The 15,206-nt window shown below is 34.4% G+C and overlaps 1 protein-coding gene across 1 annotated transcript in view; it reads left to right on the top strand.

The window, feature by feature from the left end:
- The window catches only part of PTPRQ (protein tyrosine phosphatase receptor type Q), a 254,741-nt gene that overhangs the window by 187,526 nt on the left and 52,009 nt on the right, over positions 1 to 15,206 (top strand). The window contains exons 45-50 of the mRNA XM_089921589.1: positions 1,424 to 1,610; positions 4,819 to 5,063; positions 7,407 to 7,473; positions 10,451 to 10,609; positions 11,176 to 11,398; positions 13,443 to 13,516. Coding sequence (XP_089777715.1) covers positions 1,424 to 1,610; positions 4,819 to 5,063; positions 7,407 to 7,473; positions 10,451 to 10,609; positions 11,176 to 11,398; positions 13,443 to 13,516 — 955 coding nt within the window. The remainder of the gene's footprint in view (positions 1 to 1,423; positions 1,611 to 4,818; positions 5,064 to 7,406; positions 7,474 to 10,450; positions 10,610 to 11,175; positions 11,399 to 13,442; positions 13,517 to 15,206) is intronic.

A 15,206-nucleotide genomic window follows, 5' to 3' on the forward strand; every position in this document is an offset into this window, starting at 1 on the left:
ACTTAAAGGCTATTGCACAGCAAAGGAAACCATAAACAAGACCAAAAGACAACCCTCAGAATGGGAGAAAATATTTGCAAATGAAGCAACTGACAAAGGATTAATCTCCAAAATTTACAAGCAGCTCATGCAGCTCAATATCAAAAAAACAAACAACCCAATCCAAAAATGGGCAGAAGACCTAAATAGACATTTCTCCAAAGAAGATATACAGATTGCCAACAAACACATGAAAGAATGCTCAACATCACTAATCATTAGAGAAATGCAAATCAGAACAACCATGAGGTATCACCTCACACCAGTCAGAATGGCCATCATCAAAAAATCTACAAACAATAAATGCTAGAGAGAGTGTGGAGAAAAGGGAACCCTCTTGCACCGTTGGTGAGACTGTAAATTGTTACAGCCACTATGGAGAACAGTATGGAGGTTCCTTAAAAGACTAAAAATAGAACTACCATATGACCCAGCGATCCCACTACTGGGCATATACCCTGAGAAAACCATAATTCAAAAAGAGTCATGTACCCCAATGTTCATTGCAGCACTATTTACAATAGCCAGGACATGGAAGCAACCTAAGTGTCCATCGACAGATGAATGGATAAATAAGATGTGGCACATATATACAATGGAATATTACTCAGCCATAAAAAGAAATGAAATTGAGTTATTTGTAGTGAGGTGGATGTACCTAGAGTCTGTCATACAGAGTGAAGTGAGTCAGAAAGAGAAAAACAAATACTGTATGCTAACACATATATATGGAATCTAAAAAAAAAATAAAAGGTTCTGAGGAACATAGGGGCAGGACAGGAATAAAGACGCAGACCTACTAGAGAATGGACTTGAGGACACAGGGAGGGGGAAGGGTAAGCTGGGACGGAGTGAGAGAGTGGCATGGACTTATATATACTACCAAATGTAAAATAGGTAGCTAGTCGGATGCAGCCGCATAGCACAGGGAGATCAGTTCAATGCTTTGTGACCACCTAGAGGCGTGGGATTGGGAGGGTGGGAGGGAGATGCAAGAGGGAGGAGATATGGTGATATATGTGTATATATAGCTGATTCACTTTGTTATAAAGCAGAAACTAACACACCATTGTAAAGCAATTATACTCCAATAAAGATGTTAAAAAAAATTGGAGTATAAATTTCATTGACTGCGGAGATGATTTCTGCTTGTTCTGATTAATTGTGATTGATTTTTTTCTTTTACTTTCAATTGTTGAAATAATTGTAATTAGTAAACTGTTAAAGTAGCACTTCGGATTTCCCAGGTCTGTCTGACTGTAAATAAAAGAATTTTTAAATCTTGGCTAGAAAAATATACCACTCATAGCTTTCTATTTTTATGTTTTAGTGATTTGTATCTCAAGTGCTGCTTCCTTTAATTGTTAGCTATTTTTTCCTGTAGGTAGATAGTGATGAATTTAATATTTCCTTAATCAAGTCAAATGGAGAAAATAAAACCATAGAAATTAAAGATTTGAAAATATTCACAAGGTATTCCGTGGTGATCACTGCATTCACTGGAAATATTAGTGCTGCATATGTGGAAGGAAAGTCGAGTGCTGAAGTGATTGTTACTACTTTAGAATCAGGTAAGGTTTATTTTTCATGCTAAAAATTGACTGAGTTAGGTGTCTTTCTTACAGTTTCTCACACCTTACCCTACAAAGCATATGTGTTAAAAGAAATTTTTCAAGCATATAAGTTTAAACTTCAGTGACTCACTGTGACTGACAAGAATAAAGCTTTGTATTTACATTTTTGAAGCAAAGTGGAATTATGTAGAATAATCAATACTTGTAAATACAAAAATTAGTTCATAGTAAGGTAATCAATTGTACTTTTTTGCATTTATTTAAACACTATTTCAGAAGTTGAGTTACCTTGCCTAAGAGATGATTTTGTCCAACTGTCTATAGCCAGTAAAGCTTCACCTTAAATTCCATTCTAATTATTTCTCTCCCACGGTTTAAATGCACATTAAAGTAATAATACTCCATTATTAAATAATCTAGAATTCAAAAGTAGAACCCAGGTTATGTTTCACCATATCTGTTTTCTTCACTTAGTTAAGTGACATGTTTTATTACATAATCTATTTGATAAATGTCAGAATCTGTACAGATTTCCTCCAGTTCCTATGAACAGGGTCTGAATGAATAATAAGATTGTAACCAATAAGAATTTAATGTGGAAAGTCAACTTCCCAGAACTCGCTTGCCCCATCCTCCTTCAGACTCCTGATGTTCTTTGCCACCAGATATATCTTTGGAAAGAGCACATGAAGGGATGTGTTGCTATAGTTTATTTGTTGCTATCTGTAAGGTAAGTATAGGAGGTAAAATATTTTTTAGCTAGTCTTTTCATTACGCTACGTACTCTGTTGTCTGTAAACTTACGGTTCTAAATTGAAAAGTACATCCTATCCTTAGCACCCTAAAATTCTGCTTGTTTCCATTTTGTGGCCATGTATATTCCAGGTACTTATTTTCTTATTATGCTTTTTGCACTTCTCCCCCATCCTACCTATCTGTGAGGAAGGTTGCTGCTAAACTTATTCACATTTACACCACAAAGCACTGATTGCAAATCCTAATGTGCTAACTCTTCCAAGGATATCATAGTTTAATAAATTTCTACTAAACCTCTAAGAGTAGAATTTTAGATGTCAAACGAAAGATACTAGGTGGATAAAAGGTTCTTTCTAGCATTCAGATAATTCTTTCATGTATTCAGCTTTTTAAAGCTGATCCTAATTTTAGAGAAACAATTCTTATAAAAAGAAAAAATATATATGTTTCTTATGTATCATAAAAATGTATAACAGCAAATGTTGTGAAAATGTGTGTTGAACCAATTTAACCTTTATTTCAGCTATGCATTTTTTCATCCTGTGATATTTGGCACAATGACATGTTTATTTGCTTTTCTCTCTTTTTTTTTTCTCACTGTTATTTATTTACTTATTTTTTGCTTGCCATAGGGCACTATCTCTAGGGATGTTTGCAACAATATCTGAATATCTGAATCATTGACAGCCAAATATCAACAGCCTTTTCATGGAAATTCTTTACTTAGAATTTTAGAATTTAGAATGGAATATCCATTTCAATGTGATCAAAATAAGATATGTTCATTCAATGGGTCATTTATTTAAAGAACACTGATTATGTAGTACAACAAAAACTAGTCTTTCATAAAATTATTCATAAATAATTTTATCCTCATGTGTATCATTTTAAAATAATTTATTGATATTTAGCTAGTTATATGTTAGGATAACTTTTATTTATCAAAAATAAACTGGAATATCCAGAACATAAAGAAATCTTAAAATTCAACACTTAAAAAGAATCCAATTAGAAAATTGACAACGTGAACATTTTACCAGAGAGGAAATATGACTGGCAAATAAACTCATGATAAGATAGGTTTTCAACACCATTAGCTATTGGGGAAATGCAAATTGAAACCACAGTGGTATATCACTATACATGTACTAGAACAGATGAAATAATAATTTTTAAAATAGTGATAATACCAAATGTTAGAAAAGATGCAGAAATACTAGATCTCTCATACATTGCTAGTGGCAATGTAAAAGGGTATAGCTACAATGGAAAAATAGTTTGGTGATCTTTTATATACTACCAAATGTAAAATAGATAGCTAGTGGGAAGCAGCCGCATAGCACAGGGAGATCAACTGGGAGCTTTGTGACCACCTAGAGGGGCGGGATAGGGAGGGTGGGAGGGAGACATAAGAGGGAGGATATATGGGGATATATGTATATGTATAGTTGATTTACTTTGTTATAAAGCAGAAACTAACACACCATTGTAAAGCAATTATACTCCAATAAAGATGTTAAAAAAAAATTTTTTTTTAAATGCACTTACCACATGATCCGCCAAATACACTCTTGGGCAATTATCATAGAGAATTGAAAACTTAATGTCCATGCAAATATCTGTATATGAATGTTAATAGAAGACTTATTAGTAATGACAACAACAAAATAACTGGAAACAACCCAAATGTTTTTACAAATTAAACTCGTACATCTATAAAATGGAACACTACTCGGCAATAAAAATAGAATGAACTATTGATATACAACAACCCTGATGGACCTCAAGGTCACTGTGCTATTGTCTTTTGCAAATGACAAAACTATGGAAATGGAGATTGACTAGTGTTGTGAGGAGGCATGGAGTGTAAGTCTAAGGGGACATTTCTTTATGGTGATGGAGTAGTTTTGTATCTCATTTCTGGTGATGGTTACAGGAATCTACACATTGGGATTAAATTGCATAGAGCTACACGCAGATACAGGAAAGCATGAAAAATGGTGAAAACTGAATAACGTCTATAGTCAACATTATTGTACCAGTGTCTGTTTCCAGGTTTGATATTAAACAATAGTTACATAAGATATCACCACTGGGGAAAGCTGGGGGAAGGTTACAGGGGACTGTATGTATGATTTTTGCAACTTCCTGTGAGTCTACAGTATTTTTAAGTTCAGAGTATCATAGAAATGCATTCTGTATAAAAATACATATATTATAAAAGGCTAAATAAGCAAATAAATTGGATCACTGTTATGGTTTCTGTGATTTATAGATGTCAATGATTCTATAATGCATGAGCCATTTTGCTTGTTTTCAAAATTAAATGGCTTAAATGATCTGTGTAATACTCTTTATAAACAGAAACTTGAAGCAAATCAGTTTTATATGGACATCAAAATGAACACAAATTTTTTTAAAATTGTAATTGCTAAATATTTCATTTCAGTCCCTAAGGACCCACCGAACAACATGACATTTCAGAAGATACCAGATGAAGTTACAAAATTTCAGTTAACATTTCTTCCCCCTTCTCAACCTAATGGAAATATCCAAGTGTATCAAGCTTTGGTTTACCAAGAAGATGATCCCACTGCTGTCCAGATTCGCAACCTCAGTATTATCCAGAAAACGGACACATCTGTCATTGCAATGTTAGAAGGACTAAAAGGCGGACATACATACAACATCAGTGTAAGAATACATAGCTTTTAATTATTCACCTATCTTACAAAGTTGGTTTACAAACTCAGCATTCAAAAATACTGCAGCTTATGTACATAATACATTTTTCCTATCTTTTCGTGGGATCGCTTAAGACATGCCAACTGAAAATAAATTTGGAGAAACAAAATTGCTGCTTTCCTATTTTAATACAGCAAGTCCTGTGAAAATATGTAAACAACAAAAATGTTTGCACAATTATAGTGGAAATCCAGAAATAAAGCAGGAAGAAAATCCACGTTAAAAGTTAAAGAGCAGTGACCCCTGCTCGCCGAAACTAGAGAAAGCCTGCGAGCAGCAATGAAGACCCAACGCATCCAAAAATAAATAAATAAAATCGATAAATAAAAGTTAAAGAGCAGATATATATAATGAGATGATTCTGCCTAAAGAAAAACTGTTTCTGTGTGATTATAGGTGGAAAATGGAAAAACAAATTTCAAAGGCAAAAGTCAGAAATAACTATGTGATTGAAATTTACATGTATTTCACACAACTATTACTAAAAGCTAATATTATTTTACATCTTAATTCTAAATTATCCATTTGGTAAAGTAAATATGTGTGTGAGTTCATATACATACACCCAAACACATACACAATTTGTTTCATCCTTTCACTATTTTTGCATGTCTTGGAATTTTCAAACAATCATAAAGTTCAGAAAATCATCTTTTAAGCAACATAGAATTCACCCTATACATTCAAGTAGCTCCATAACTAATCTTCCTATCAACTCTTTATATCAGAAAACTGTCATTAATAATCTGTGTTCCCTCGCAAACTTTATATCTCGTTATGTAATCTGACTTGCTAGGATTCTTGCTGCACGTACCATTAAATGAACCCCCGTTGTAGAAGATCTATTAGAGAGAAGGTGGTGGTTAAGGGAATGAACTGACCTAGGTTCAAATTCTGGCTCTGCTAGTTTCTTTCTGGGCAATTTCCTCAAATCTGTGCCTCAGTTTCCTTATCTGAAAAATTAGTAGTAAGAATAGTAATTTCTATGTAGGATATTAATAGTTATGGTAGGTAGCAAGTGTTGTAACAGTTTTGGCTCTTGCAAATAAAAAAAACAGGAAATAAAGTACAACCAATTCATAATTTAAAGAAAAACAAATCTGATTCTTTGCAAAGTGCAACACAGTGTCCTCAACACCTGAGAGTTTATTAGAAATGTGTAACTGTCGCACCTGTCCCAACCTACTGAATCAAAACCTACAGATCTTCATTTAACAGGGTTTGCAAGTGACTTCTTTGCTCACTGCAGGTTGAGAAGCACTGCCCAACTTTATTATCTCACTTAAACGTTAGATTGTAAAGAAATAAAAATAATTAAGCACTTCATAACATCACTTTTATTTTGAATACTTCCTTTTTAAAATTACATGCACCAATAAATATTTCCTTTAGATATTTTTAAGCTACATTTTATGGGCTTGGTTTATTTAGTATACCTACCACATCACATATATTACTATTTTAATTCAATCAAAATACTTCTAAAACTATCCAGGGGGTGGAGGGTGGGTCACTAACGTATGAAACAAATTTATTAATTCCAAAAATGATATATTCTGAATTGCGTTTATTGAATACAATGTAATTGGCCAAGAACACAGTCTTTATTTTACATAGCAAGATAAAGTGAATAAAAGAAGAGCCTGTGTCTGCAGCTTCCTAAGCACAAAGTTAATTGAAAGGATTCACATTTGTGTAAATCACCCGCTGTAGATACAAACAGAAATGCTTTATGTGTATATGCTGCATTATGCAGGGTATAGCGTCAGATACTTTGGGGCAGGGGTGAAGCAGGGTATAAAGGCCAACTTTCAGAGGGATGATTTAATACAGGAAAACTGGGAGGCTGAGGAATAGGGTTTCATCTCAGAGAAGGAAAAAAAAGAGCGTCTTGAATATGGATTTAAAGAAAGCCGGAGTTAACCTAGCTACAGAGAGAAGGAACAGATGTTAGAGTAGATGAAGAGAGAGTGTAGACATAGTGACTTTTCTGCTCTTTCCTCCTAAAGGTTCAAACTGAAGCCACATCATTCTTGGTCTGTATGATAGGGCTGTTTAGGTCACTCAGCCTTTGTTCTCAGGGCTTAGTACCATAATATCAGTTGTAAGAACTATTTTATTGCTAACGTTCTTCCTCCATATATTAATTTGAGTGCAAGAAAATATAATTAACAGACTATATGAATTGTTTTCAAAAGTGCAATCATTTTAAAATGACATATAACCATAATCAGTTATACATACACATATGCAATAATTTGAAAATAATAACAAGGTGTTTCTTTGTTTTAGGTTTATGCGATCAATAGTGCTGGTGCAGGGCCAAACGTTCAAATGAGAATAACCATGGATATTAAAGGTACATGAGCTGCCTTCCCATGAAATACTATTAATCAAAGAGTAATTATAATTTGTATTCTGTATTAGAGTTAAGGATGTAGTTAAGCTTTTAAACCATGCATATGCATATAATAAGCATATATTAAGTAATAAGTAATGTATACTTATTCAGGTTATAGTTAAAATGTCTTAATCATAATGCAAATTACCATGTTAATTACAGAGAATGCCCACTGCTATTTATCTTATATTTCTTTTCTGCTAAATTTAAACTTTTCTGAGACAAGGTTTATAATTGTATTTTATGTTTTTAAAATTTTATTGAAAAGAAAGCTCCTTTAAATTACCCATGACTAGACTTTGACTAGTTCTAATTAGATTCCTTGACTGATCTTTATTTATTTTGAAAGTCAGATTCTTTTTAGTTAATCAAATAGTGCTTACTGAACTACCATATAATCAACTTAATGATTCTGACTATAAAAGTAGATCAATTCATTATTGACAGGGATGTTTTTTCATAGAAAATATACAAAAATTTGGAGACTGCCTCCCCCACCAAATTCCACAAAAGCCATAAAAGATTACTAAGAGGACCTCAGGGGCATTCAGTCATTCAAGGTGCCTTCTCAAGACTGAAAATATGCACACAGTTTTGCCACTTCTCTAAAATCCTGTGTAAAACCTGCAGAGAGATTAAAAAAAAAAAAAAAAGTGTATTGACCTTTAGTAGAATTCCACCTGCTGCTCCTCTCTCTGAAACAAAAAGTAGCTTTTCTCAGTCTTTGGTAAGCATAGCACAGCACAGTGGTTAAAAGTGCCAGCTTTTAGGCTGAGTCTAGAGTCAAGTTGCTGAGGTTGAATTCTGGATTGGCCACTTGATACCTGTTTGGCTTTGGACAAGTTTCTTAACACCTCTAAGCCTGTAATGGAGACAATACTAGTTCCTACCTCATAAGTTGCTGTGAGGATTAAAAGAGATAATCTTTGAAAAACCCATGGGACAGTGCCTGGAGACAAGCATTGTTAAGAATAAGAAATGATCACTGTAAGATGAAGCTGATAAATTTGACTTTTTTATCAGTGGGTCGCTTATATAACTATAATACTACTTGTGTTATTTCCTTTTAGTTGATAAATATGTACTTGGAATGTACAAACTCCTGAAGTCTAAAAAAATCAGCTACTTTAGAAAATGACTTCATAAAGAAGAGCTTACCTCATACCGTCCTAAGTTCTCTTTGTTATTTAGTGGCAGACATATTCATATATTCAGTATACAGGTAACAATAGATGCATTATATTTATTTAGTAAAACTTCCCATTTCAGATACTTGCTCATCCTCAGGTAGACATGACTAGTTCTGACTTTCCATGCCTTACATAGGGTGGATAGACTCATGACCAGTTATCTAGAGAAGATATATGAGTACTAAGGGGCAGTGGTTCGGTCCTAGAGAAATGAATTATTCTCCAGTAATATGCATGATTTTATTGACATGGAGTGACACTGGATTAATAGTTGTCTCATTAGATTTGCATTTGACAGATAATACCGAGTTGGATAGTACTGTCGCATGCCAGATTCCTCTAACAGGAAACCTTGTCTTGGGGACTCCCCAGTGGCCTCTCTCAAAGTTTCTCAGAACTCCCTGAAACCTGAGGCCCTTCCTGCTGAATCCTTTCTTCCTTCCTTCTCCGCATTCACACGTGTCAGGCCTGTGATCGTGCCACCTGCTATTGCTCCCTGCCCCTTGATTCTCATAGATATTTTCCCCAATAAACTTCTATACATCTAATGTCATCGTAACTTTTATGTCTCAGAGGAGTGAGCTAAGGGATCAAGTCAGAAAGATTTGGTTCCAGTCTTGACAGTTCCCTCTTACCGCTACGTAGCATAAGACCATTTTCCTCATGTATAAAATGGAAATGATATTGGCAATTTTATGGCATTGTCGGAGAGGCTTTTTTAAAAGATTTTATAAATATGAGAATTGAAGTTTAAGCAACTTACTGATGCTCAGCTAGTGTATGTAGCTATAAGATGAAATGAAACAAGAGGAGCTTCTACAAATGTTGATTTTGGAGATACTTGCATGCATTGACGGTAAAATGTGAATTCTCATGGCACTTTTAGAAGATTATTCTGGCAATATCTGTTAAAGTTAAAAGTACATGTTTCTTTTGTTCCAGAAATTCTGCCCTTGGGAATATATTCCATAGAAATAAAAGGATCAGTAAATAAGGCTAAATGTATAAGGCTGAGTAGTGAAGCAAATGTTCAAAACCTGAAGGAAAAGTGAATTCCCATCACTAGATGAATGACTGAATAAATATGATGCAGTTGCACCATGATGTACAACACAGTCATTAAGAAGAATGAGTTAGCCAGAACTTGGTGACTTGAAAAGATTTACACAAGTCTTATTTAAGTGAGAAAAACAATATGTGGGGTAATTATAATACTTAATATAGCACCATTAAAACATATCAGTGAGAAGAATCCATTATGTATGAGTTTATGTATTTTTATATGATTATGTGAACATAGAGAAAAATATGTAAGGATACCATCCAGATGTTTGGTATGGATAACTGCAGGGTTAGAGGGCAGGGCTCCTGGTATGACTAGAATAGAAACTGGTAAATCAGCTAAAGGAAGTAAAAGAAAAAAAAAAAAACATGAAAATACTAGTATGATTTAATGCATTTGTGAAAATTATAGTTTGAATTTCTTTAATATATAAAGAGGAGTCAGATGTCTGAAAATCACACCTGGGTCCCATTATCTTAGGCAAGTCTCAAATATATAATTATACCATTAGGAGGTAATAATTGCGAAATATCTGCTGTATCCAAACAAAAATCTGTTTCACTTGTTATTTATATTTGTCATCACTTTATCTGTAAATTACTGCATGAAAGGAGAATTCAAAATGATTTTCTCTGCAGAAACAAAAAATGAATTGGTAGTGATATTTCTTCTTTGTTTATAGCTCCAGCGCGACCAAAAACCAAACCAACCCCTATTTATGATGCCACGGGAAAACTTCTTGTGACTTCAACAACAATTACAATCAGAATGCCAATATGTTACTATAATGATGACCATGGACCAATCAAAAATGTACAGGTGCTTGTAGCAGAAGCAGGAGGTATCATCACATGCCAGCTTATCTTGTCAAATTGCAGTGTGTGAACTGCTGAATGCCAAAGACATTTCAACTCAAAATTAGTCATATAAGGTTGACTCCTGATTATTACACATCTCTTGAGTTTAATAGATTGTCAATATTATTAATTTATTATCATTAATTTTACTGATCATTAATATATGCCTAAAATATTTTACCAAAATTTTAAAAGGCATGGTTAAAATACGTGATTTATTTATTCCATATGCTGGTAGGATTGTTTTGAGTTTGGCAGGATGGAGTCTTGATAGCTTCTTTGGAGGTGTGAAAGAGAGTTAGTTACCCTTGATTGAGGAATGTTTTTTCTCCGAGAAGTCATTCTCCACAATGCCTATGGATTCATGTGTGATGGGAATGGATAGGGTTCCCTAATTATCCAGGTAGATCAGCTGAATCATCCCTGGTGGTTCATAGAGTGACAGATGTTGCATCCAGATTTTCCTCATGCAATTATAGAAACACCCTTTATAAATGTGAAAATACATTTGGATATTACTTATAATCATTATTCTTTTTTCTGAAAATAGCTCAGCATGATGGAAATGTAACAAAGTGGTATGATGCATATTTTAATAAGCCAAGGCCATATATTACAAATGAAGGCTTTCCTAATCCCCCATGTACAGAGGAAAAGACAAAGTTTAGTGGCAATGAAGAAATTTACATCATAGGTGCTGATAACGCATGTATGATTCCTGGCAATGAAGACAAAATCTGCAATGGACCTCTGAAACCAAAAAAGCAATACTTGTAAGTATAGTTTATGCTTACTATGCATCATGTTAGCAAGCTAGCTGACAACTTTCATCATCCATCTACCCCTCCTGTCATCTTTCCAGTAAGTGCTGGGCATCCATAATGTATTGTGACCTAATGCATGATAAAGATCAACAAGGCATTGTCCTTATATCCCGTAAACATACAGTTGTAGGGAAAGTAGGCAAGCTTAAAAGTAATTATGGTTTGACGTGTTAAGTGACTAAGGGCAATATGAAAAATGCGCAAATTGGAGAACACAGGTAGAATTTAATTCTTTCTGTAAAGGGCAGTGTGACTAATGTGTACTATTTTGTGTTTTTCACTCATTTCTCTGCTTTGCATGCTAATGTCAGGTTTTTAGAAACATGATCCTCGTCTTTCAGTTAATTATGGCTTCAGTTTACCTCAGTCATAGCAATCATTTTCAGCTTTTCATACTATCAAACAACTGAATGAGGAACTGAAATCTTTACAATTCACTTTAATATTTGGTATTGTACAGATTATAATAATCTAATATAAAAACCAATGCTGATATGTTAGCTTTATTAAATACTTTGCTAAATTGGTTATTTTTCTCCTACTAAATTGACTGTTATTTTGTGTCATGACTATAATTTTTTAATTATTTATTTAATTTTCAAAATATAATTTTTACTACTAAATTTGAAAAATACAGCTAGTTTCATTTTTGCCTGCTAAAGCACTGTTAAGTTCTTCATAAACATCCTAGGACAAGTTAACATTAGAAAAGTTAGAGAAGTTAGGCATTTGAAAAAAGAATGCTCTATTATCTGTTATTAGGTACAATTACTTGGGTTACTAAGTTATGGCCTGAAATTAATCATCATACAATAACAGTTACAGAAATGATATACCACAAAGTTTAATATTTATCCAAGAACTGTTGATTTTACATTTTTTCCAAAACATTTCATATAGTCCATAAAATCATAAGAATTTGAGAAGAGTAGGGATTAAATTATGAAGTACAATTTACTAATATAGATTGGTTTTATATTTTAACATTCTTGTAGGTTCATAGTTTTGTTTTTTTAAAGATATCCTTTTTTAAATAAATTTATTTATTTTTGGCTGCGTTGGGTCTTCGTTGCTGCCCGCGGGCTTTCTCTAGTTGTGGCGAGCGGGGGCTACTCTTCGTTGTGGTGCGCGGGCTTCTCACCATGGTGGCTTCTCTTGTTGCGGAGCATGGACTCTAGGAGCACAGACTTCAGTAGTTGTGGCATGCAGCCTCAGTAGTTGTGGCATGCAGCCTCAGTAGTTGTGGCTCGTGAGCTCTAGAGCACAGGCTCAGTAGTTGCGGTGTACGGGCTTAGTTCGTCCAAGGCCTGTGGGATCTTCCTGGACTGGGGCTTGAACCCATGTCCCCTACATTGGCAGGTGGATTCTTAACCACTGTGCCACCAGGGAAGTCCCATAGTTTTAAAATAAGGTAAATTTCGGTTGTCTCTGTGGTGACAGAATCAACCAGTGATTTTTAAGATTGACTTTCTTCTGCATCCACTTTGTATTTCATATGCCATGAAAGCACAGAAAGTGAAAATACAGCTGTGCACACTCGGAATGAAGAAGCATTGTTCTTCATTTGTTTATATTTGAACAGGATGAGTTTTATATGACTCTTCTAAATGTGGCTTATTGGCATTTTCAAAGGTGGCTGAGGTATAACAGTTATTATGCTTTATATTTATAAAGTGTGCTTGTGCAGACATTCAGTGGTTTCATCCAAATCTATGAAGGAGGTGATCTACTTCATTTGATTAACCTGCTGACTCTTCATGAGTCTGGTCAAATTTTTGGTCACTCTCTCATGAAGTTCAAGAGGTCCATGTACAAGATAATTTCACGTAAAGATATTATTTATTTGTCCTGATGGTGACTGATTTCTAAGTTTACGCTTTGTAAGTTAACTTTCTCTTTAACAAAAATGTCTTTTTCACAGCCATTTGTTAAATTATTCATAGAAAAAAAAAGTCATATGGTATGTAAATTGTTGTTGTTTTTTATTTCATAGGTTTAAATTTAGAGCCACAAATGTCATGGGACAATTTACTGACTCTGATTACTCTGATCCTGTTAAGACTTTAGGTAAGACATATTTTGTAGTTAATTTCATTTATAATCTCAACACGCTAATCACAGCTGTAACATTCATTAGTAAATGTATTAAGCCCTGACGAATGTTCTCAAGGATAAAATATTTCAAGGTTAACTATCCTAAGGACAAAAATAGTATTTATAATACTCTTTTAAGTGATAGACGTTCCATCTATTCAAATCTGGACATAGACTTCAATATGGTATTTGGTCTAGGCTGATGTGTGGAATATTACACTAAGCAAATATTTATTTGGCTGTTTAATATGTAATCTTATATGTAAAACATTTTTACTTCATAAAAAAAGAAAAAGGATTATGGAAACTTTCCTGAAATAATCCTAAAAGATAGAAGCCTACCTGTCTTTTTAAATTTTATTTTCTTTCTGATCAACTCTGAGTTTTTCAATTATATCCACCCAGTCAGGCCTGAATAAAACATCAATACAATTTAGTCAGATGCAAGTATATTTCTTCTTCTTCCTTTTCTCCCCCTTCCTCTCCCCCTCCTGCTCTCCCTACTATGGCTACTACTTCTTCTCTTCCCCCTCCTCCCCTCGTCCTTCTTCACCACCAACCTATCTAACATTAAATATTCTGGGCCAGACATACTCTGAGGCTCTTTGTATGTATTCACTGATGGGCTCTTCACAGCTGTCCTTTAATTTAGGTCAGTGGTTCTCAACCAGTGATTTTACTCTCCAGGGGACATTAGGCAATGTCTGGAGCCATTTTTGGTTCGGTTGTCACAATTGTGCAGGCTGAGCTAGTGGCATCTAGTGAGCGGAGAGGCCAGGGATGCTGCTACCTATCCTACAGTGCATAGGACAGCCCCTCCAGCAAAGTGTTATCTAACCCACAGTCAATAGTGCTGAGGTTCAGAAACCCTGTTAGGTGTCAGTGTTGGTTCCACTTTACAGACGAGGAAACCGCGGCCCAGATTAAGTAATTATGTGGCTCTGCCGGCACAAATTTTACAACCGTTACAATACAAATGCAGGATTTAGACCTGGATTCAAATCTTGGCTCTACCACTTGAGAAAATAATTTCTATAAACCTCAGTTTCCTTGTTTGGAAAATGGTGATATATTACCTGCCTTGAAAGATTTGTGTAAAATAATATAGGTAAAGATATTAATATTTTATAGTTATAAAGCGTTCAGTGCTTAATAGCTTCTTTTTGGATGAGTTATAATGGAAGATTTTAAAAATACATTTCCTTAGGAGAAATTGTTTCCCTAGGACTTCTCTGAGTAAATCACAGCTTTCTGTTTCCTCTGTGTCAGGCTCTGAGAGTGTGGAACTTTGTGTGTTGTTCTGATCCACAGTATAATCCACAGTATATCACGAATGCAATAGATTTCATTGATAATTATGGCTGGAAGAAGACGGAAAATGTTCCACCCTTTTCAATTAGAAATTCTCATCTGGTTGTGGAACATTAATTGTATAAACCAGTTTCTGCAGCCTCCACTTAGTTAAGGAAACTTTGGACCTTGAAGAAATGAAGGGGCACACGGTTTGCTACATTAATGCTTATAGGGGAATAACTTATAGATTTCATTGGCTGTGCTGTCTGCTTAAATTCCATAAAATCACTGGTTTAATTTTACGTAATCAATCATTTTTAAATCAGCTGACCAGACTTGTGGTTTTGAAGTTGTGTCAAGCGTTTCTGCA

This window comes from Delphinapterus leucas, chromosome 11 (genome assembly GCF_059928025.1).
Source record: "Delphinapterus leucas isolate spDelLeu-1000000601 "Yukka" chromosome 11, BTC_Dleu_Yukka2, whole genome shotgun sequence".
Lineage (NCBI taxonomy): Eukaryota > Metazoa > Chordata > Mammalia > Artiodactyla > Monodontidae > Delphinapterus > Delphinapterus leucas.